Source organism: Lepidochelys kempii, chromosome 7 (assembly GCF_965140285.1).
Source record: "Lepidochelys kempii isolate rLepKem1 chromosome 7, rLepKem1.hap1, whole genome shotgun sequence".
NCBI classification, from domain to species: Eukaryota; Metazoa; Chordata; order Testudines; family Cheloniidae; genus Lepidochelys; species Lepidochelys kempii.
Window position 1 is genome coordinate 8,861,080 of NC_136386.1, and position 25,745 is coordinate 8,886,824.

Below are 25,745 nucleotides of genomic sequence, written 5' to 3' on the forward strand. Positions count from 1 at the left end.
TTTGTCCACCTTGTCTATTTAGATTATAAACTCTCTCAAATAGGGACAGTGTTTTATTCTGCGTATGTTCAGTGCCTACCACAACAGATAAATAATAATCAAGCCTAGGCTACCATGACAAAGTAACAACAATCTTCACTTAAAACTATATCACTGGGCATGTGTGCATACAAATAGTTTAAATCCTTCAGGTGATTCTTTAAATTTACTCTTAAATTACAATGAAAAAAAATCAAAATGTTGAGTCCATTCGAGGGGCAAAGGCTGTTAGGTGGAATAACTATGCAGCTTTCAAAACATGTAGCAGAAAAATTCTCATTTACTTATTAACAAATACAATAGCCACCATGATCTCAGCAGTGATCAAAGGACATAATTAAAAGTGAGAGACCAAAATCAAAATATAGGGCCTGCTCTTCCTCCCACAGGAATCAAAAGGGAGTTTTTCCATTGATTTCAATGGGGGTAAGACTGGGTCAATATTTATACTCACTCCAACAAAACAAACTAAACAGCTTCACATTGTTGATGGTATTTTTCCCATAAGCTAGAAAGCTTGTGCACAATGAACTAAATTAGTGCAACAGTCTCAATTTTTTGGCATTTCTGGATATATAAAAAACCAGTTGCATGTTATTACAGTAATATTTACATAAAGCATAACAATGTATTCAATAGCTGGGTTAGTAGCAGTTCATCTGCATGATATCTGTCTGCATCATTGCATTTAATTCTGTCCCAGTGCACCTGAAGCCATAAAATGATGCAACCATGAAATGACGGACTGCAACTGCACCTCCTTTTACAGTTCTATTTATGAAGTCTGATGACAAAAAAAAGTGTAACAGTCAGGCAAGTAAGAAAAGCAGAATGAGATACATCTAAAATAATATGAAACAATGATGTGTCACAAAGTATATCAGCTTGAAAATTTAGTCTGTCAAGGAAGTGGACACTTAATTATTATCATTATAAACTAGAACTAATTGAAAGTGAAGATCCCTTTTTTATCTAGGACTTATGAATTTTAAGTAAGTTACCTATTAGAATACAACCAACGCTATGAAAATCTAAACAGATTACCGTTCTTCCAGAAAGCTTTCCTTATGCAGTTCTAGTTTCTGCTCTTGTTTTGAAGCATCTGAATGAATGTTTCTAGCTAATGGCTAAATTCTCTTCCATATCTTGAATCAAAGAGGCAAGGAATATTTATACTTTGTTATTCCCTTAGAGAACGGATTTATTTAAGACAATAAAATCTGCATCTACTTTCAGATTTAGTCTCTTCCCTGCATTCCCTCACTGCCACTTATGAATGTAAAATTTAAAATAGCTGGAACTATCTACGGAAATAAATATAATTGCACAGATTGTAAAAAAACGTATGGCATACGCTAAATGCTACTGATTTACGAGAGTCATTTTTTCACCTTCATACATTACCAATATTTACTAAATCACAGCTGAAAATGCATTGAGACATGGTTTACCACCATTATCCCTTAGGTTCATTTAGCTTTTAGACCAGCTTTACATTGGTCCATTGTACTGCATGATAGATGGTACCGTCTAATGAATTTATGCCAGTTCTTTCTAATGTAACCATCTTCCCCCAAGCTACTTGAAAGATCTAAAATCATTTAAATGATTTCACAGCCGTCAGTGCCGTAAATAAAGTCTTATAGTTGATGTGCTTCAGAAGAACAGGTCTGCATTTCTATGAATTGCTTGCAGGTGTAGGATCCTGGAGAATCCAAAGTGTATTTTCAGTAGAGTCATAAAATTCTTCCCCCCCCCCTTTTTTTTTTTTTTAAATTAAAAGTGTATAGTTCTGCATGGGGAAATCCTGCATCAAGAAGCGCCACCATAGTCAAAAGAAGTATTGCCCTTCTAAGCTCACTAATTTTGTAAGTTTGAAGTGTAAAGTCTACCGTATTCTCAGGAAAAAATGGGACTATGTAAAATAGAAAAGGAACACAGCTGCAAATCCCATTGTTCCAGCAATGACACACAGGTTTATCCTTTGCTATCGTGTTACCTACAAAAGGAGAGAGAGAGAGAGAGAGTTACACACATAGAAACTATCAGAGCAATGGTGATAAAACTGTTTTGTTCCTGCAAAGGAATTATTTAGATGAACACATGTTAAATGATTACATTACATTCAGCATATCTATGTACTGCATATTACTTGCATGTAACCAGAAGTCATATAAACTAGTATAGAGTACAATGCTATTTGGCAATAGAAGGAAAGATTCTCAAAAACACATATTTACAGTTAGACTCCTAATTCCCTTTTCCTGGGAATAAGATGCCTGCGTGCCATTTGTGCCTTTGAAAACCTCTCCTTATGGCATTATCTTGTATAGCACCTTTCTTTAAAATGATATCCCAGAATGCTTTACAGAGCCAGACAACATGAGGCCCAGTTAAACACTAAAAGCACAATGAGAGCCAACGTAGCGGTTTAGGGAGGGAGAAAAGACGGGTTTTCAGATAAATGTGGAAACCAGATGGCGCGTCAATGACGCAGAGAGATTCAGGGCTCTGGAAGGCATGAGCTGCAGAGTGGAAGGCACTTGCACCACCAGAGTAATCATGTGTAAGGCCTCGGAGAGGAGGCTGATGCTAGGTGAGTAAAGAATGTGAGGCAGAAAAGAGACAGAACATACAGAGAGTCAGTAAGGCCAGCGGAGCAAGTCTGTGCAGTTTCATAAATAAGGAGGGTCATTTTGAACTGGATTCTGGACATGGGCAATGGAAACTAGTCGAGTTTAGAGATTCAATATCTTCAATATGTTCATAAATAATTTGGATAATGGCACAGAGCAATACACTTATAATGTTTGCAGATGATATCAGCTGGACAGGCTTGCAAGCACTTTGGAGGATGGGATTAGATTTTAAAATGATCTTGACAAACTGAAGAAATGGTCAGAAATAAATAGGATGAAATTCAATCAGGGCAAATGCAAAGTCTGAACTTAGGAAGGAATAATCAATTGCACAAATACAAAATGGGAAATGACTGCTTAGCAAGGAGTACCGCAGAAAAGGATCTGGGGGTCATAGGATCACAAACTAAATAGGAGTCAACAATGTAATACTGTTGCAAAAAAAGCAAACATCATTCTGGGCTGTATTAGCAGGAGTATTGTGAGCAAGACATGAGAAGTCACTCCTCTGCTCAGCACTAATAAGGCCTCAACTGGAGTATTGTGTCCAGTTCTGGGCAGCACTCTTTGGGAAAGATGTGGACAAATTGGAGAAAATCCAGAGGAGGCATCAAAAATTATTTTAAAATGAGGAAAGATTGAAAAAAAATGACTTTGTTTAGTCTGGAGAAGAAAAGACTGAGGGGAGATGTGATAACAGTCTTTAAGTGTATAAGAGGAGGGTGATAAATTGTTCTTCTTAACCACAGAGGAGAGGACAAGAAGTAATGAGCTTAAACTACAGCAAGGGTGGTTTAGGTTGGACATTAGGAACAGTTTCCTAACTGTAAGGATAGTTAATCACTGGAACAAATTACCTAGGGAGGCTGTGGAATTGCCATCATTGGAGGTTTTTAAGAATAGGCTGGGCAAACATCTGTCAGGGATGGTCTAGACAATACTTAGTCCTGCCTCAGTGCAGGGGACTGGACTAGATGACCTGTCAAGGTCCCTTCCAGTTCTACATTTCTCTGATTCTGTGAGTCAATGTGGACATGCTCCTATATCTGTGTGAGAAGGTGGGCAGCAGCTTTCTCCAGGGCAACTTGAGAAAGCCTTGGAGAAAGGAGTTGAAATAGTCCAAACTAGAAGGTGGAAGCATTGAGGAGGTCAGAGGAGTTGGAGCTGAGGCAGTGGCAAACACAGACAGTGTTTCCAGAGAGGGAGATGGGCAGATTTGCAGACACGGGAGTTAAAGGAATCCTCAGACTCATGAATGACACTGAGATGATGGACAGTGGGGGCAAATGAGATGCCTGAGTTCAGAGGAGATGAAGCCCTGCTTGAGAATGTTGCTTTTGCCCAGGCAAGTGCTTGTATCTTTACAAACAGTGCTTGAAGTTTAACACATGTATATACTCCCTGTTAAGTTTCCCAGAAATTTTTCAATTGCTAGCTAGCTGGTCAGCAATTAAGCACATCAAAAATCTAGTTTCTAATCACAACTAAAATGTATTTTAAAACAGCTCTGTTGGTCTGCTTTCCTTGATGAATATAAACATGGGCAGAAAGTATTCCATTCATTTTTATTTGACTTCACAAGACAATTACTCCAAGAAAGAAGCATTTACTTGTTTCACTCTCCTTGATTAGTCATTGTAACTACATCTATAAATACACAATAAATATATGAGTGTCTCAGACTGCATGTCTGGCTACTATTTTGATGAAATTGAAAGTCAACGTAAAAAGTGATCAAAGGAACTTGCTTTCTGCAATGCATATTTAGTCTGTGGAACTCCCTGCCACCAACTATCATCGAGGCCAAGACCTTATAGGCTTCAAAAAGGAATCAAACATGTAAATCAATTAAATAAACCTTGTTTTTAAATTTGGAATGGATTTAAACCTTCACAACTTGAGACATAAGCCAACCACTAAATTGTGGGCATTAAGAAGAATCTCCCCCTTTGGGCAGGTCATTCTAGAGCTGTCTATCTAGAGGTTTCTTATAACTTTTCCCTCGGAAGCATTCAGCCAGCTGCTGTGACTGGGTCACCCGGACCACTCGTCTAATCAGATACAGCTATTCCTATGTTCTCCTATTTTATATCAACTAGTGTCCAGTTTCAGTACCACTCGCCTAATGGGGAATCAAGATTTTTGTCCATTGAAGTGCTATTTTTGTCAATTCTACTTAACTCGTTTTTTAAAAAATCCTGATCGCTGATTACAACATACATAATTCTTCTCCCACAGGACAGTAATGATTGTAAAATCAACCTGTTTATTTTACAGTAAAATCTTCTACTGTACACAGTTATTTAGAAACTGCAGTGCCAGACTTCATAATTTTTTGTAACGGCCCTACACGATAGCTGGAAGCAGTAATACAAATGAATTTACTGTATATGCATAAATTAATCAAGGACATAAAATGTTTTATACCTTTCCAGTCAGTCTTGGCTGGATTAATAAAGTTTTATTATTTGAGAATTATTCTCAAGTGGCAGAATCCTAAAAACCAATGATAGTGTCATGACAACTTGGGGAACAGTACTATGAGATTTTGTCTTTTTGCAGTGCTAAATGAAATGTCACTACTACTGGGGATTTAGCACTGTTGCATTCATAGTCCCACCTCACACAGTACACCTCACAGGTTTACCTCCTGATAAAGGAATGCAGCACCATAGATAGATACAGAAAGGCCTGGATGGGTAAGCAAATTGTATGTTTGGCTGGTGAATCTTGCCCACATGCTCAGGGTTCAGCTGATCACCATATTTGGGATCGGGAAGGAATTTTCCTCCAGAGCGGATTGGAAGAGTCCCTGGGAGGTTTTCGCCTTCCTCTGTAGCATGGGGCACAGGTCACTTGCTAGAGGATTCTCTGCACCTTGAAGTCTTTAAACCACAATTTGAGGACTTCAATAGCTCAGACATAGGTGAGAGGTTTATTGCAGGAGCGGGTGGGTGAGATTCTGTGGCCTGTGTTGTGCAGGTCAGACTAGATGATCATGATGGTCCCTTCTGACTTTAATATCGATGTGTCTATGTATATGAATACAGAGCATAAGCAGTAATGTGTCTGCATTGTCCGCACGCAAAATACATTAAACAAAATAACCACAAAGAAGCAGTGATCTATCATAGAGTTCATACTAAGAAATGTGCATTGCTGGGCAGCTCATTGGGTGGCCTTTCTTTTGAAGAAGCTATTGTCTTGTGCCCAGAAGGAAATGCAGCCTGTCACTGGTTCAAGAGGATCCCAAGCTTAGGTGACATTGAAACATAACGCTACTTATTCTTCATCTTTGTATTTATATTAAAGCAGTGCCCAAAGTCCTGAGTCAGAATTAGGGACCTCATTGTGGCGGATGCTAGACATACACTTATAGAAAAGCAGTCCCTGTCCTCAAGAGTTTACCATCCAAAAGGAGGGAGAAAAAAATTCCAAAGGGAGTGGAAAAGGGAAAAAGCATGCACACAGCATAGTCAGAGCATTAATTCCAGTATACCTATCTCTCTGTATTTCTATCGATAAGTATTTGCCAATATATGAATTCACACATCTGCCCATTTAAGAAAACAATTTTTTCCCCTCACTGCATTTTACAATGAACATTTCTTATATTTAAAATATGCTAGAACAAGTGACGTGCACCTGTTCTTTGCATACCCTTTCCATTAAATGTCCCTCCAGAGTGGTCTGCTACAGTGCAGAACTTACTCCACGCCCCAGCCAAGGAAAGGAGGGACTTCACGAAACAACACTAGCTTTCTCAGGGACAAACTCTGCCCTCAGTTGGACCCCAATGGGTTTGGGTAGGTCTAGGAATTCACACAGGTCTAACTGAAGGCAGAATGATTTGCCCCACTCTGCCTTTCTGAAGACATCCCCATGGCCATCAAAATGCATTAGCCTATTCTTTCGTTTGCTGGTTGCAGGGTGTTTTATTTTAGGGATAATAATATAAACGGCACCTGCTGAATTTGCCCCACGCCAAGCTCCTGCTGCCTCTTTTCACTGTTTATGAGCCAGGCCCCTCAAACACTCACATACATCAGCAGTTACACTCAGATGCCTGGTCAGTCCCACTGAAATCAGTGGGAGCAAAGGAAACCAAATGCGTTGAAGTGCTTGCAGCACCAGCCCTTATGTTATTAATCCTGGCAATGTTCCTAGTTTGGCCTTTTAACCCTTTCCTTTGTTCATTTTTAAAGCCATTGAGTATACCTAACCCGTGCCTAATTTTTAAAAATTATTTTAACTTGCCTTTTACTAGATATATAGAGCTAGATCCCTCACTCATGTCAATGGGGGTAGCTCTGTTACTTCCTATATATAATTTCTACTTTCTCCAGCTCACTCCTTTGTTTGAAGTCATCTCTCCTTATTCCATGTCTGACTTACTGCCTGATCCCATGAGAGCACGCCACTTCTATGGACTTTAACACAGATGGAAGATAATCAGCAGTTTGCAGTAGGAGCTTAGCAACTCACAGGAATGGACCCATCCCCCCGCAATCCTGCAATTTACAATGCACTGTACATATGGACGGTCAATTGCAAGATCCGGGCCAGAGATGGTAAACTGCGGGAGGCAGGGGTATGGCAATGATTTATATGTTTTTACCAGGACTATAGTATTACGCAAATATTAATTTTTAACAATTACTCTAACCTTGAAAACAGCAGCAGTGTTTTTCAGACTATGAATTGTACCTCTCTACTTGGGTATTTAGTTAGCCCATCATCATGGGATCTGGGTTGTTATCCCCCAGCTAATGACTACTCACAGTATCACATAACAGTTGCCTGATACACTTAATTTTTTCTGATCTAATATAGAATTTATTATATCCTTTCACTACTGTGTGAAACAGTCATTGTCAAATGGAATCTGGCAGCAACATTTGCTTATTAACTCATAACCAACAGCCGAATCCATTCTCAATTTGAAGCGATGTGGAGAGGGGTCAAAGGCTAACCATTTAACTTTACAGGTTGTTGCCTGCTATTTTCACAATGTATTTAGACACACAGTCCACTATGTGTTGCCAAATCTTAGCTCCTTGAATTAATTTTAGCTTGTTAAATAGTCAGAGGGATGAGATATTTGCCTCATAGTCAGTGGTCATTAGTTAGGAATCTGGGCTTCCTAACTAAGACCTTGGCCAAGACATTAAAAAATGGGCAGCTGAAGGTAAGCCCACAATTATGCCCCTAAGTTGGTGGGCAGACCTTCCATGGTGCAGAGAGCTTTACGGCTCCTCTCAGAAATCAGTGCAGATCCTCCACACCTTCGAAAGTCAGGTCACTCATTTTGGTGTCTAACCACAGAGTCGGGAACCAAACTTTAGTCAGCCACTTGTGAAAATCTTGGCCCTGCAGTCTCATTTTGCAAGTCAAGGTCATTATCCTGCTATCAATACAAGTGAGCTGTCCTTCCTCACGCAAACAGTCTGACCTCCAGGGGACTGTTCACAGCAGCATGGTTTATTCACCGATCAAAGGCTGAAGAGTTGGGCCCAAAATGAATTTGGTGGGCTTGCCTGACTGAATATTTGCCCGTGACAATGACCCTCTCTGCTGACGGGCACAATAAGGCATGCTCAGCAATCTGTCCTCAGGACAGACCAAGCCCGGCCAGAAGGGGCAAATCCTGCTCCTGCCGTAGGGCACTGGTGACATCCTGCTGAAAAGGGATGAGAGGGCAGGATTTTGGGGAGACAGTGCAAGAGATGCTAACCCCCATGCGGTGCAAAACTCAGCTCTCTGGGAAGACTTTTGAGTTTGAGGCAGAGCTAGCCACGTGATAACCCACTAGGAGGATCCTAGCCCTTCCTCCGTTGAGAATGAGAGAGGTGCTAGGGATGTGCAGGCCCTAACTCGGCCCTCTGTCGGATCAGTATAGCACCCAGCTAATTTAATCAAGCTAGGTGCTGGAGAGAGGAGTATTTGCTCCTCAGCTAAGATCCAGCTGGGAGCAACCACACACATCACTGTTTTAAAAAAACCCAACACTGAAGATGGCGAGACTGATGCTAACTGCGGAGCAGGGGCAATGGAAACGAGCGCATGTTGTCACCAGACTGTCACCTTTAAATATAGAGAGACAAGGTGGGTGAGGTAATAGCTTTTATTGAACCCACTTCTGTTGGTGAGAGACACGAGGTTACACGGATAAGAGCTCTGGGTAAGCTCGGAAGCTTGTCTCTCTCACCCGGTTAAATAGAAGATATCACCTCACCTACCTGGTCTCTCTAATATTCTGGGACCAACATGGCTACAACAACACTGCATATCTTTTAAATATACACTCTCTCTGTACTTGCCTTTGTGGTTTTGACTTTATTTCCGCTGCTGCAAGACCAGCCTGAATAGTCCGGTAGCACTTTACAGTCCTCTCCATCCAGGCAAGGGTTCATGCGACACCACCACTTCTGGATGACAATGGAGGCTAGAAACAGAAACAGAGCACAATCTTTTCTATTCAGTTGATCGTTTCAGCTACAGGAAAGTGACCTGTGAGCCACTTATTTGTTTAAAAATTATAGTGTCCTGTTCTTTTTATATTTAATCTCGCATTTATCCATTTGGCGGAAAATGTATTCACCATGATTAACCAGTCTGCAAAGACCTGATTCTAAAACCCTTACTCGCATGAGTACTGCAGTCCCCTTGAATTCCCTGAGTTGAGTTATTTATGCTAGCCAGCGAATGTTTAAGTTGCCCTGGCTTCTTGCCTATGGATGTTAGCACTTACAAGTTTGTCTACACAGTGCAATAATGCACACCAAAACTAGTATTAGGTTAGCAGGCACGAGGGGATTTTTGTACACACCATCAGGGTGGACACAGGCCGGTTAGTGCGCAGCACATTGGTGTGCGTTAGAAGTCACACCCCACTGCTGAGCATTACTGAAGTGTGTAGCCAAGTACTACTTGTCCACAACTGCTGCATCCATGTCTCAGGATAGACAGGATATCGGTTCCATGATGCTGGTGTGGAGATGGACGCTTAGATATCATGGTGATAAACTACCTTAGCTAGACAAACAGGTGTCAGAATGGCAGTAAGGATCATAGTTAGGCTTCAGTCCTCACACCCTGCAGCTGACATGGTCAGGAGGAGGTTGGGGCTGAAGTGGTACCATCTCTTTCCCATTGTGATGGACTGGGCATGGCTCATGGTCTTGTCTCTAACCAAAGAACTATCGTCCCAAACAGGACATGCAGGGACTGGGAAGAATTCTGGCAATTACTTCCTTATGACCACTCCAATCTGGTCTGAACTGTTAATGAAATGGATTTCCAAGGGAGCCCTGAACCCAGCCACAGCTGATAGGCCCAAAAACCTAGTGACAAGATGGAGAGTAAATGGCACACGCAGATGATGCTCACATCAGTGTAATACAATTAATAAGAACAGCAGCAGCTAATGAGAATATCACACATGTTTGCTATGAAAAGTGTACACTCAAATGGAGTCGATCTGTTGAGTGCAGGATAGTAAATGTTTAACCTGGATGTATGTGCTAGGCTGGAAGCAGCTCTGTCAGTGGGTAAGAAAATATAATGGCTCAGACCTTTGAGCTACAAGAGTTCTCTCAGAGATTCACGTAGAACAAAGACCCAGAAGTGGGGACTCTATTTTAATACCATTGAAAAAAAACTGAATAGGAATAGTTAACTAAGAATCTACTTTCAATTGCATCCTGTAACTCTTACAGTAGACTATTATACTTTATGCAGATTTAACAATTTTCTACTCAACACAATTGGTCTCCGACTGTGCTTTTTAGTTTTACAAAAGTAGCCGTGACTTCTTACTAATGCAAACAAACAACAGATATATTTTGCCACAAAATGTTACAAACTTTTGCAATGCGTTCCTGACTTAACATTAGTACTGTAGGTGGGATTAATCAAATCACAGAAAACAATTTGGAAGACATGGGTCTGCAATTTTACATAATCTAACGTGGATTGCAAAATAAAATAAAGCGACAAATGTTGATTTAGTTCCTTTGCACTATTTTACTATGTGCACAAAATACTGAACTTCATACTTAACAAAGTACCTTGTTCTAAAGAGATGTACAAAAATAACACAGTTTACTTCATGTAAAGGATAAACAATTTTTCATTAGTCCAAAGGTACTTTCCTACTGCTGCAACCGTCAAATTAGGTTAACGAACAGCAAGCTGACACTGGAAGATTCAGTTGCTGAAATGCTGATTCAATTACTTATTTTCCAAGGTATTCTTTCAGTCTAGGTGGCATTTAGAGGCATCTGTGGACTGAAAAATACCTTTTTGGAATAACAGTTTGACTTTTGATACTTTCCATTCAACCTATCGGAGATATAAATGAACAAATACATGGTTCTTGTCACCAGATATTTGCTTCTACTCCAGCTGATTGATTATTGATTGACTAATTTGAATGAAACTTAACTGTGCATCGTAGTACTTTAGAGATCATTTCCATTCTGAGTTTATTACCAGCTGATCAGTTTGTTTTATATCTTTGCTATTTGCCAAAATTCTGATTTGTTTTCCATGCTACATGTATTTAGGTAAGCATGTATTTCTAAGTACAAAGTTGTTTCACTAACCGAGCACAGATTCTCTCTATTAACCTCCCAGTTTCCATGTACACATGCAATTATTTCTTTTCTTTCATTGTTCTATCCAGCTTCTTTTTTGTACTGAGAGCAACCATTATAATTAATTGGTCATGATATGTTTTGAGACTAACCCACACTGGGCATCACTAAATGTGAGGCTATTTTCGTTTGTGTTCTCAACCTACATTCTCCTCTCAACCCCTTTCCAACACCTGATTGAATATCCCTTTCAAAGCAATACTTCAGGAATGAATCTCCAATGCCAGCTGAATAACACTGCAATATAGAACCTGATTCACTCCTGCACTATTAGAGTTTTACGTCCGAGTACCTCCGCGGATTTCAAATGGTGTAAAAACGGAATAAATATGACAGTGAATCAGGCCCATAATTTCCAGAAGTACCCTATTCCATAAAAAGCCAGCACAGCCACTAACTGAAAGCACCAAAGAGTAAATCAGGCATTGGACCTGCAAGCTCTTAAATGGCCCAAATATTTCAACTTCAGCTCATTTCTAGTTGTGATTCTTTTTCAATGATATTCCAATTTCTTTTCTTTCATTGGCTGGTTTCTGCTCTGTGTTGATACCTTTCTTCAGAATAAGTGAAACCCTTTCTTGATATACTTAATATATTTTACTCTATCTGATGTAGAAAACCACCAATTCTTTGCTATAGTATCGCACCAATTCTTATGTCAATTTATGCCAGGATTCTCTTGGGTCCATAATGTCTATATTGTAGTGCCGTATTTCTTAGGTCTCTGGGCACATTTACTCATTTGAAAAATGCATTCTGTATTACTATAATAGGAAAGTTCTCAGGCTGGATTTTAGACTAAACTCTTCTTCATAGAAACAGTTACTTAACTTTTGCTGTCCCTACCACTGTTTGAATCATGGAGTGATTCAAAATATCTCCTCCCCTTACCAAATTGAAGAGTTCTTGGAGAGGTTTCAGTAACTATTTTTTCAAATAGAATCATAGAAATGTAGGGCTGGAAGGGACCTTGAGAGGTCATCTAGTCCAGCCCCCGGTGCTGAGGCAAGAGCAAATATACCTAGATCATCCCTGACAGGGGTTTGTCTAACCTGTTCTTAAAAACTTCCAACGATGGGGATTCCAAACAACCCTTGGAAGCCTACTCTGGAGCTTAACTATCCTTATAGATAGAAAGTTTTTCCTCATATCTAACCTAAATCTCCCTTGCTTCAGATTATGCTACTTACCTTAAGCCTTGTCCTACCGTTAGCGGACATAGAGAACAATTGATTTCTGAGTATACTAATCTCATATACTACCAACATCTTGAGGGAACAGAAGACTAGTTTGGCGTGACATCTACCAATCGACTGTGGACTGCCCTACCTGGAATAAATCTGCTGACACAGCTCCGCAGGGAAGTGATAGTAGATTTCATTACTAGTAAATAGTGTATTGCCCTGGGTGAAGGATAGTTCAACTTGTGATGATTTACTTAGAGATACATTTAACACATTTAGGAAAGGTAGCTTCACCACAGAGAATAATTATTAATGCTTTATCCTCTTGGTAGTGTCTGTCATCCTAGCTTTAAGTACTTACTCAAGGAAGTTTATTTCTACAAAGGAAATGGGAGAAAACTAAATGTCATAATGATCACTTTGAATTTAAGTGTTTACCGCTTGTTCATAGCACAAGGAGTTGACCTTTACTAAACCAAATTTTCTATGGCTCTGATCACATCTTACAGCTGCAACACTAGGCAATTATGCAGGTTCTCTTTTTTTTTTTTTACTCACTGTTTACTAAAAATTCTTCCTTTCATATTCTGCGCTCTCTTCTGAGCTTGGCAGCTTAATTTATTGACAGTAGTATTTCTCAAAGCATGCGGCTGGCCTGTCTTCGGAGGCTCAAAGAACCCCAGGGAAATGAGGCTTGCAGGGCAGGGGGGAAGAAAGAGTCTTCCCTTTTTTTTTTTTTTTTTTGCTCAAGACTTTCAAAAACCAAAAATCTAGCCAATAGCGTTCAGTACTAAAATATCTCTCTCTGTATATACGATACGCGTACACACAAATAGATGGTTCCTTGTTTGCTGTACTCAAAGTGCAATGACCTTAGTGAGAAAAAATGTAATAAGTTGGCTATCATGAACATGGAATAAAAATATACGGCCCCCATGCCTTATTTTAAAAGGAAAATACTCTTTACCCCCTGCACCCTATTTTAAGAGTATTTCTGCCAGGGAATACCAGAGGGGTTTTCCTGTGTTTGGTGGGAAAATACACCTTTCCACTCTTCATTTTAGAGAGCTACTTTGACTTCTGCTACTACCAACATTTTAAGTTCCCTGGGTGAAAGACTCTAGAAGTGCAAAGCATGTTACAAATACTAATTAAGCCTCACAACACAGAAAATATTACTAGACCCATTTTACAAATGAGATTGGGTAAAATGAATGAGGATTCAATTTAAGGCTCGATTTCTTACATTCAAGGCACTTAAGGCTTTCCCAGGATTTAATTAATGTTGCATTCCTTTCTGTAGCACATGGTTAGTTGCCAACAATCTTCTGACCAACCTTCGCCTCTCCAGGCACATTCCAGAAGAAGGTGTTTTCCAATTAGCCCCACGTTGGTAGAATTCCTCACCTCGCCAGATTTGCTTGGGAAATTTTAATTTCTACATAACAGTTAGGGGCAGATTCCCAGCAGATGTAAGTTAGCATAACTCCATTATGGCACTCTGTATCCCCTGATTCCCAGGGTGGCGGTGTGGATGGATTGACCATGTATGGACCTCTGCATGCCCTGTGCTCTGTAAAAAGGGTTCTGTGCTTGTCAAAACCAGGCCAATGCACATTGGTAGCTAGAGCTGAGCTGAGTAAAGACCCAAAGCATCCATGACTACGTATATCCAGAGGTCCTAATACACTACAGCGGGTATGCTGAGCAGCAGTAGACACTATTCTAGCCTGTGGGTTTGGATAGTTGCTGTGGACAGGCTGCATTGTGGCATTCCATCTCTCTCACTCCCAGTTTGTGTCCCACCCAAAGCCTCATTTCTATATTTATGCAGCTAAGGTGACTGCCACACTCGTTGACCAGTGAAGTACCAAGTTTCCATGCCTAACTCTGTAGTGACATTATTTTCTAGAGCAAACATGCAATATCCAGGTCTACACAAAATGCACATGGGCACTCACCTTGACCGCATAATCCCAAATTTACGTGCATACATGGCCATTATGAATTAGCACAAAACTGAGGCCTCATTGAAAATTTGGCCCTAAATGTCACCATGTTTGTTTGAATGTATTTTTAAGTCTGACCCACCAGTTCACTACATTGTACTCTATTTTAACATACAGTATTCCTGTAGTAAGATTGCTGTTTTAATTTGACCTTCTGTGATATTCTTTAACATCTGTCCAAGCTATTTTAAAAATTCAAATTACCCAGCTGAGCTATGATTCTACTCCAAATGCCATAAGGATTATTTTTTTAAAAACCTATTTCATGGCCTACTTACACCAAAAGCCATAACACACAGAACTTAATAACAAAGGTCACTTAGGGCCCAATCCAGATCTCATTGAAGTCAATGAAAAGGCTCCCATTTACTTCAATGGGATCTGGTCAAGAAACAAGTTAATGAAACAAGAGAAAGACCAAACAAAAAAAAAAAAAAACACTCCACCCGGGAGCCAGTATAATTTCCCAATTTGCTGAAGAGCCAAGAAAGTCTCATGCTGCTAGCAGCTATGCAACTGACAAGAATGTTAATTTCAGACCCCAGGGCTTCCAGACTCTCAGGTCAGCTCAGGAATTGGTAGCAACTGGCCCAGTAGTCTGGAAGCCCTCCGGTCCCCATCCTAAGGCAGTCCACATGGCAAGACTGGTCTGCAACTACAGACCCTGGAAACCTACTCCAGGACCTCCAGGGTCCTGGTTCCACGGCAGAGAACCTGGAAACCCCACAAGCCCTGTCCAAGAGCCATGTGTAGGCCGTACTTAGTATGAGTGGCCCCAGTAGCCAAGAGCAGGAACGAGATAAGCTATAAAAACAGGGGCAAGAAATAATTGGGTCAGAAGCAATGGCTACAAATGTGTAGCAGGAAGATAAGCACAAGGGGAGGAAACTAACAAAATACAAGGAGGAAACTAACAAAACAGGCTGTGTGCATGTGGCAGGTGAACAACGGATGATATGTACAGGAATTGATCCTGAAAATAACCTGGCCAATCATAAAGTTCACAATATGATGTAGAATGGAAGACGCATGTGTCAATATAGGTTTCATTTTTATATAAAGTAACGAATATTTGTACTCCTTGGATTTGTGGTATGCCCTGTACCCACCCCTACCCATGAGTCTGATCAGCTCTGTGTAGTTTGATTGTATGCCAACAATGAAACCTGATGAGGAGTCCGGAGTCGAGTTGGGTCCTTGGGAACCTGAGAGAAATCCCAACACCACAGAAATAGAAACTCTGGGATCCCTGGCCCCAGGATAGTCCACATGGCAGACCTTCACCAGAGCCACAGATCCTGGAAGCCTGGGGTACCTGGCCCTAGGGCAGTCTGCATGAAATTATGTCCATTACAAAGACTACTAAGTATAGACTGGGACTCAGGAGAACTGGGTTCTATTTTTGGCTCTGACACTGTTTTGCTGGGTGACCCTGGACAAGTCACTTCACCTCCCTGGGCCTCAGCATCCCCATCTGTAAAATGGGGATAATGATGCTGACCTCCTGTATAAAGTGCTTTGAGATCTATAGACAAAAATCACTAGGTAAGAGAGAGGGATTATTATTATTTAAGGTATTTTTACTAAGGGCTTCCTATTCTTCCTTAATGATTTTTTCCATTCTGGCATCATAATTCTTCCTGAACTAATACCATTTGTATCACCCTTGTTTACATAACGGTACATAAACTGATGTGAGTAGCACCACTGAAATCAATAGGACGAATCATGTGAGTAAGTATTCATCAGGTTGAACAAGGGTTTCATGTTCTGGCGTAATATGGAGACCTAGTCCTGGACCAGGACCCCACTGTGAAATTGTGTGTCAAGTCTTTTGTATTTCACTTTTCTCCTACTATGGCTGTATAGATGGTCAAGAATTTGGGGGCAGGAACGGGCTTTTTAATATTATTATTATGTCATGTATACGGAGTGCTTGACACAAAGGGAAGTGTGCTACCCGAATATAAATAACATTAGCTAAGTTTAAAAGAAGATACCTTAAAAAGCCACTCAAAATAAGCACTCTAAATTACACTTTGTTTCAGTTAGAATGTCACCAGTAACACTGCGCTTTCAACAAGACCTTAACTCTCATGCAGAATGTGGTCCAACTAAATCTTCTTGACCTTGGTACAATCTCTGGAAAAAGAATAATGAATCTCTTTCATTATATTTAAAATAATTAGTTATACAAGTCGGGCCATGTTGAACATTATCTCTTTCTGGCTTTTGCACTGTTGAGGCTTTCAGAAGTCTGTGTATATAGTCAAAAATCCAATTTTGAGCCTGTGAGCAGATAGTTATGGGTTCTGCGCAACAGGAGAGGAATAAAATGTCATCCACTTACAAAAATACATAAAAGTATATTAAAACATCACCTTAAGGGGGAAACAAATCAAGAGCTTCTGCTTTTATAACTAAAAATCTTGCATTCTAAATGTTTGGTCTTATTTAATCTCAAGCACACTTGAAGGAAAAGAAGTCATTAAATTGTTTCAGCAAGTGTTTGCTCTGACAAAATAAATTAGACTTCCACTGCACCATGCACTTCATTCTGTCATGAAAGCAGAGAGTGTTACCTTTGTAACGCTAAAGTATATTTTCATAAATGTCTAAACTTTATTATCCACCATAAAGAACAGTAAAACTGTTGCATGGAATGTTACATAAAAGGTACCGGTACTGCATATGATTCTACAGGAAAAATTATTCAGTAAACTGAAAAATTAAGGTTGAATTGTGCCCCTGCATTACAAGATATTTCAGACATCAAGCCAAATCTAATTCCTAAATAAAATAACAGGGTCTCAGAAATAGAAAACATATAAATAGGTAAAAGTAAGTACTAAAATCAGACAGTTACATTTATTTGTAGGATTGTTCCTAAAGTGAAACATTATAGAAAGTCAGAGAAACCGAGGGTATTTTATATTTAACTTTTAAAGGTCATGATTTTGTGAGAAAAGCAATGAAAACAGAAGATAAGTATCTTACTTGTGGATTAACAAAAATGTAGGACAGTGATTTCTGTGTCAATATTAATTAGCAGTAAACTACTAAAAAATTTCTGCTTTATTTCAATTTAAATGTAAATTTCACAGACTTTTATACATAAAGATCCTTTTAATTCTTACTGACAAAGAAGCCAATGAAGACTTATATTAGCCATTTCCTAACATAAAAACATCCCATGGCCAGAAGCAGAATATGTGTTCGGAGACAAACAATGAAATATTTAGATAGATTTGAGTCTTTGGGGGTTGATATTTCAGCTACACAAATTCACTCTAGCTGGCTGCATTATAAAATCTCAACTCAAGAGAAAATTTCTTCTTTCATAACTTTTTAATTTATAAATCAGTCTAGTCCAGTATTATTTTAAAAAAAAGAGATATTTAGCAGTCCCAACAAACTGAAGACTGTAAATCTATCTTTAAACTGTGCCATTGTGCCTATGGATTGTAAAGTTCTTCAAACTAACCCGAAGGCAAGGGTGATGGACTAGATCAGTTTGTACTATGCTTTTGCATTTATCAGATCATAGGGGTGCCACCTACTGTTTGTGGTATCCAATTCAATGGTACATAATCAACTCTCTTGGGATTCTTCGCCCACCATCTCATTTGGGTCAGAATGCACAAAAAGTTGATTGGATATAGGCCAGAGGAGACACATGGGGGTCCAGTGCAGACGCTCATCATCAATATAGGGTGCTAGATTACGCCAGCCTAGAGGAGAGTTCGCACAAACCAGATGTCCCAGTACTAATCTGCTTGCCCATGGCTACGAAGTACTGGATCGATGACCAGCCAGTGGTTTCTTTACATCCCAATGATTCCATGGCCATGCTGCTATGTCTAGAGGCAACTGGATGAGTTAATGATTAAACTCAAAATGTCTTGACTTGTGTAGTTTTGAGGCTAGTTTAAAGTACAATTGTTTATGTGGAGAAACTAAGAAGTTTTATTGGCACAGACATGAAATGAACAAGAACATATATTAAGGAGATTAATTACACCAAGATTTATGCGCACTCATTATCATCAACAAACAGAGATGTTTCCAAAATTAACAAAAGGAAGGATTATGCTTTCTAGACAGCAAGAAGTCAAATAATCAAGGAGACTAAACATCTCAGAGAGCCAAAGAGCAGTAGGAGTGAGTGGGAGATTGCTTACCTTCGACGCAAGAGGGCTGGGCCCTTGTTGTTCCAGCCACCTGCCCCGGGAAGCAAGAGCACTTGACTGTTTGCGACCGTTCTTCAATTCGGTTCTTATTGCAGCAACGATGCACTGCGACGACCTCACACGTTCCTTGCTTGACTTGGTGGTGGCCTAAAAATCAGAGAGGTAGAAGTGTTAGAGGAGAGGGGTATTACTGTCATGGTGCCAAAAGGGAATCAATGCAAGGAAAATGTAGCAGTTTACTGTGGCGAGAGTACGCACAGTCCTGCAAAACGATGAGCCACTTTGATTCTCGCTGGAGCCCCTGGAAAGGAAGGCACAAAGTGCCCCCTGCAGGATCAGGCACATGACTTGCCCATCACATGTTATATTTACTTCAGATTAGTTCATCATAACAGGGCTTGTTTTTTCTATCTGCCTCCCTCCATCAATTAGCCAGCCCTTATAAACGCATAGAGAGAATGACAAGTTTACTAGATAGACTAGACAGGCGGATGATATAGACAGAGAGATCTACAAATACATCTAAACATCACTCTCCTGCTTAAATACTTCCACTGGCTTCCTGTTTCTTATCAGATCAGATTCAAGCTCCTTGTCTTCATCTATGATAATGTTACCTTGCTCTCCTTTCCCCCTACTCATCCTCCAATTCCTCTCTTACTCTCCCCTTCATCTCTTTCCCCCCACTTATCTTCATGCCTCCTATCAAGTCCCCCACTATGCAGGGGAGGATTTCCTTCTCCCTATCTGCCAAACACCCGCTCTCCGACTTCCAACTCCTCCCCAGTACCACCACTTCAAACAATCCCTCTCCCCTTCTCATCATTAATTATCTCCACACTCTCAATCTCCTGAACTGCTGACAAGTGCCTCGCCTTGTGTTTGTCTTGTCTTATTTAGATTACAGGGTCTTAAAGGCATTGGATGGGTCTTATCTATGTTTGTAAAGCACCCTGTCCATTACCAATGCCATATAAAAGATTTTTTTAATGAGTTAGCTGGACACAAAGATGAGGCAGAGAGTCGGAAAGTATTTGCCATCAAAGCAGCTCTGGGACTTTGTCTGAAAAGAATGCAAGGTGCACACATAAGTGTAAGCAGGTACATAGTATCAAAGGCCTGGTTAAATAAAAAGAAAGTGAAACCTAGACGAAGACCGTACAAAATAGTACATCAGCTACATCAAAAAAGCGGGAGAACTTTCTGGCGACAAGCCCTGGAGAATTGTTCTGTTCTCCCAGCCACAGAAAAGCTCACAAGTCAGTAGCAGTAATGAACTGTAGCATGGACAGTTCCTAAAAGCTAATGACCATCTGGGCCAAGATGAATTAGCTCCCCAATTAACTGCCAAGAAATTCCCTCCCCATTGTCCACTAGTACTCAGTGACAATATGTTTGATTATTAAGTGATCATGACGTGCCAGCAAATTGAAAAAAAAAAAAAAAAACCACATTGTCCACAATGGGAAAAATATGCCCTGGTGCATTTTAACTACACCACAAGGCCGCTCCAAGGAACTTGTCATATTAAGACGTTGCCATTCAGTGACTGCTCTACCCTACAGCATGGCTCTGGCCAGAGCCATCCTACTACCCCTCAATCGCCCCTTATTGGGGACTGTGTAGGAGAGACACATAGGCACTGACTTTAACTACCCCTAAGGTAACATTCAACGTGAGTGATCAGATCGGAATCAGGCCTTTAGTGCCTGTCCCTTATTTCTAATATCAATTGAATCAAAATCATTGATCTGAACACCCCTAAATTTAGGGAAAGTGAACCTAGAACAGAACTCTGCAGTTTTGACCCATCTCTAGTTAACACATGAAGACAGCAGTGCACAAAGCAGACATGCATTCTCTATTAACATGCATCAGCAAATATCAGTGGGCTAAATCCTGCTCTGCTCACTCACGCAAAAACATCCCGTTGAAATGAATGGAGTTTTTCCACTTGCAAGCGCAAAATACCCAGGATCCAGCCCAGAGTTTGCAAAACAGAAAGCCACAGAAAAAAAATCAGCAAAGCTGGGAATATTATATTTAAGCTTCTAAGGAGGTTTTTCACACATGGAGAGTATAAAAAAATTTAAATTTTTTTTTAATTAGATTGGCTTATTTCGATTCCTTGTGTGTGTGTGTTTTGCTTTCACAAGTATTTCAAATCCAGTGGGAGATATGTCTGATTTCTGCTGTCAAATTGGTATGTAGAACAATATTAATAGACAGAAAACTAGATATATATAATACTGAAAAAGGAAATTTACTCCTCCATTTGGAGACTCAAAATGTAAAATATATGTATTATTTTTTCCAGAGAGGGGGAAAACACACACACAACTGTTTTAAGCAAAATATGCGACCACTGTAAAATACATAAGGCATTTTATAGAATGAAAAATGTTGAACACAGCATAAAAGTATCTCTCTTATAGTTACCGTATTAGATTTATTGGCAGGCTGTGTATTTTCATGCAAGTCCCTAATAGTCATATAATAAATAATAATAAATAAAAACCCTGCTTCTAGGACAGTAGGTGTTCCATAAGTCAATATATAAAATAAAGAATGAAACTGGCCACACCACTTTATTCCAAACGATTGTTCTACATAATTTCTCTGTGTAGTAATTTTTAGCCACAATAAACAGAAGCCTGAAGATCTGCAAGATTTTATAGAAGCTTGTTTTTAGTTTAAAAGAGCTATTTATTTATTGTTAAATAGAATCAAACAAAGGGCCTGATCCAATGCCCAATGAAATCAATGTAAAAACTCCCATTGTCTGCAGTAGCAGCAGAATGGATTCAATGACTGAGATGGTCCCTTCCAGTCTTATGTTCTATAGGTAATAAGAACTTGATCCAGTGCTCATTGAAGTCAATGACAAGACTCCCATTGTCTTTAATTGAGCAACATCAGGGCCTAGATTGGGCCCAAAAAGATGATACCTTAAAACAGAGTGAGGAAAAAAATCAAGAATTGGTACACATACGTTACATAAATGTACATATTTGAATCTGTGATGCACTATATACGAAACATCAACGCTTAGCATCTGGTGTCCAGCAATTAACGACTAGGAAAAGATGCTAACCTGTTATGCTGAGAGATACAAATCCTCACAGATTTGTATATCATATGGATGGAATATATCCAACAATAAATATGTAGCTGAAGGAACATACATTTTAAAAGTCAAATCCTGCCTATTTTACATGAGTAGTCCTGTTAAGCCAATGGGGCTATTCATCTAATTAAGACTAGCAGGATTCAGCCTTAGGCATGCAGCCTAAAAAAATAAGACCTGTTTTGAAATGATTGTGTGTGTGGAGTTTACAGCCATGACACCATGTTAGCAAAGTGCAGGGTTTAGGCCATGCTGGTGCTCAGTGACAACAGGACACTTGAAGAAAGCAAAACTGAATTTTGTACCTTGGCTTGGTAGCTACTGTCACTCTGTCTGGAGTAGCTCACAATAGTGAGTGCCTACCTCAGGGCAGGCTGTCAGAAAACAGGGCAGACACCCCAAACTGGTGGTGTGTTCTACAATTAAATTTCACCCAACCAGTACCAAATGTGAACTCCTGGATCATTATACCAGTCTTACCATGGAGTCACAGAGAGTCCCCCTTTGACACGCTTGCTACCCAGATAAACTGGACTTTATGATAAAAGCTCACTTAAACCAAAAATCACATCACGTCAGGGTGCTCCCAGTCCCAAGAGACCAGTCACTTACCCCAGATCAATCGGTACTCCATAGCTTATACAAAAGACAACACTGGTAGCCAATTCTATAGTAAACTAACTAAAGATTTATTAGCTAAGAAAAGGAAATGAGAGTTATTGAGAGGTTAAAGCAGGTAAAATATATATACAGATAAGTCACAGTCTATAATTCCAAAGGGTAGCAGAGATGTTGTAATCTGCCAGTTTCCCAAAAGTCTCTCAGAGCTACCCAGAATAATTCTGGGGATCTCCATCTTCTCATTCAGTTATTCTGCCCTGTTAGAATCCAAACAGTCCAGAGATAAAGGATCTTTCTTTTAATCCATTCTTATAGCTTCTTCTCACGGAAAACAAGCTGACTGTCACTACCTACATGGTCTTTTCCTTTGATGACACTGAGTGAGGAATGTATTTAGAGCCTTTGACCTCCGATCATCACTCACAATGACCACTTGCTTTCAAATTAGCACTCTTCTGTTAAAATTCTTAATTTGCATTCCACAAGGCTTCTTCCGCATTTGGTGCGTTATTTACTTACAGGGGTATGCACAATGTAAATACTTGCTACTACATTATAACAGGATACAAATAAGTGAAAACAATGCAAGTAACAACCTATTAGTTTTCATGAAGTTTACAAATACAATTACTTTAATCTGTACTAATACACAAGCGAATTGACCTGGGGCTTCAGCATGAGCTGGCATCTGGTCTGCCAGCATCACAACTACATTACTATACAATTTTTCATATTTCCAGACTGCTCAAGAAGGCTAGGAAAGACATCCTCCAATTGTCTCTTGGTAAAGGTAGGGTGCTCAGCTTTGAGAGTGGAATAAAAGACCTTCTTGATTGCCCTTTCTCTTCTTAGTGCAGCTCTTTAGTTCGTTGGGGGTAAAGCCATTCCTCCCACTTAGCAGTGGAAGTCACTGAAAAGCCAGATGATGTCTGCTATGTGCATCATCTGCATTCACTGCATTGCCCTTTCTCCATCCTCATGGTCATGCCTACTTTTTGCTCATCCATGCACATCTTTAAAGGTATTTACGCTGATTGCTGAGCAGCAGGCACTTTCTTCTACCTATAAGGAAATGTCTGTGAACAGGTGCTGAGCGAATGCTCAGTACTCAGTGTCCGGTGGCACCTTAAAGACTAACAGCTTTATTTGAGCATAAGCTTTCGTAGGTAAAAACCCCATGGGGGTTTTTACCTACGAAAGCTTATGCTCAAATAAAGCTGTTAGTCTTTAAGGTGCCACCGGACTCCTTGTTGTTTTTGTGGATACAGACTAACACGGCTACCCCCCGGTACTCAGTGTTAGCTTGCTGGCTTTCCACACTCCGCTCCTGAGAGCTCAGCAGCCTGGAGCGTTGAGTCTTTAGCTTGTGGTGCAGCTTTTAGAGTTAGCAAAACCCACAAAACTAACGACCAACTCAAACAGACTATTCTTCTGCCTAGATCTATTGAAACCTATTGCACCCACCCAAAGGCAGAGAACCCCATGAAGGAGGAACTTAAGAATGGGGATTCCACTTTTCTGCACATTTTAATCTTCATCTTGCATTGAATAAGAAACCTTCCTGTCATGCTTTTAAGGCACAGCTTACAGCATAAGGACAGAACAGCTTATGAATAGCCCAAAAATATCTTGTAATCAATGCACTCTTGGGAAGCCAACACAATAGAGAAGCAGGGATTAAAGAATTTTAAAAGACTGAAGACCATAGGAAGTGAACTCTGTGCCAGAAGACATCAGGAAAGCCATTAAAGAGTGAACTGCAAAGAGGGGTAGGGGAAGGTGATCTCTAGAGAGTCAGACTTTGAAGAGCAAAGCCCCTATTAGCTCTCTTATAAAAATGCTCAGAACTCACAGTTGTTCCCCTATTAAGAGCTGCAATCCAAATACTGCCCTTAGTTACATCCTGGCATGCCAACAGGGGAAATCACCAAGAAGGGATACATTCTGTTGGTAACAGATCAAGAGCAAGGTTCTCCTCAGGGAGTTTCTTTGGCCACCTCCATTCAGGGAGGAGGGCATTCATACCTGGCAGAGAAGACAAGGTGTGAAACCCTGTGCGACCCGCGGTTCCATCCCCACAGAAACTGGGCACCTATGCAGGCCACCAAATCCCTATTCCCTTGTATCTTGGCTCCCTTAGAATGGACAGTTCACTCTTCACATAGGCCTTAACTCGCCCTCCAAATGGGAGAAGCAATGTAGGAGAGGACTCGATGCTGCTTGGTGCACTACTAACTTGCAGATTTCTGCTCAGAAATTCACCAAGTCCCAAAAGGAAGTATGTTGCAGCTAGCAGATGCTCCCATGTACCTACCCCCAGAATCCCTCCTCCCACTCTGCATAGGCCCAACTATGTGGAGTTGCTGCAGAAGGTCCCCACGACTCCCAGGGAAGAAAACACGCAACACAGCACCAGATTCCCCTCCCAGAGAATGGGAGGAAAGCATTGCACCCAGAGTATTTTCTGAATTAGCCTTCAGGGATGCTCTGAGGGACAGGCGACCTGGGCAGCCACCCAGGGTGCTGTGGTCAGGGAGGCACATGGGGGTCAGGCCAGGAGGGGGGCCCTGGCCTGGGGTGTGGCTGGAACATGAGCACAGCAGCACAGGGTGGTTGGAAGGGCAGCATGTGGCCAGCATACACAATAAGCGCGGGGCGTCGCAGTTGTGGACACTCAATGCCCCCCCTGGAGCAGGGTGAGGGGTGGGGAGTCCAGCACGAGTGACTATGCAAGAAGCCACTGGGAGCTCCAGCAGATTGGGTTGTGACCAAGCTGTAAAAGGACTAAAGCAGAAGGTCTATATTAACGATCACCACTGCATCCCAACTGTGTCCAATTTCACTCGTCAGAGCTATGAAGTTGATGAGAGCCAGTGTGAAAGTCTCAGGATGCTAGTCTCAAAGGAGGGCTCTGGACTGCGGAGCACCTCACCACAAGAGATTAGAATGAGCTCAAGCCCAGCTGCTTTCAGGGTAAATATTTAAGATGGGCCTTTTAACAATGACCTGGACACAATGAACAAAAGACAACGTGGTGCAAAAAACATCTACTAGGCAATAATGGCCATTCCAAACAGCAAGGAGCTAAGTCTGTTGTTCCTTGTTCTTGTGCTCCTTAAATACATAGCTGATGCCCAGCTATTCTACCACGATTGTTGGTGCCCTAAAATCATCTACACAAAGCAAGCAAGCAAAGATGTGGTGCACTCCTTATTTTAAAAACTGATTTCAATGCTTAAGGACTTCTGAGTCCCAAAGCATTTATATTGTTAACCTCTT

The 25,745-nt window shown here is 40.6% G+C and overlaps 1 protein-coding gene across 2 annotated transcripts in view; it reads right to left on the reverse strand.

The window, feature by feature from the left end:
- Positions 1 to 301: 301 nt before the first annotated feature.
- Positions 302 to 25,745, reverse strand: part of TAFA4 (TAFA chemokine like family member 4) — a 113,041-nt gene continuing 87,597 nt past the window's right edge. For both annotated transcript variants that reach the window (XM_073354808.2, XM_073354806.2), the window contains exons 4-6: positions 18,710 to 18,865; positions 8,999 to 9,123; positions 302 to 2,038 (exon numbers count right to left, since the gene is read on the reverse strand). In XM_073354808.2, coding sequence (XP_073210909.1) covers positions 2,027 to 2,038; positions 8,999 to 9,123; positions 18,710 to 18,865 — 293 coding nt within the window. In that variant the 3' untranslated portion in view covers positions 302 to 2,026. The remainder of the gene's footprint in view (positions 2,039 to 8,998; positions 9,124 to 18,709; positions 18,866 to 25,745) is intronic.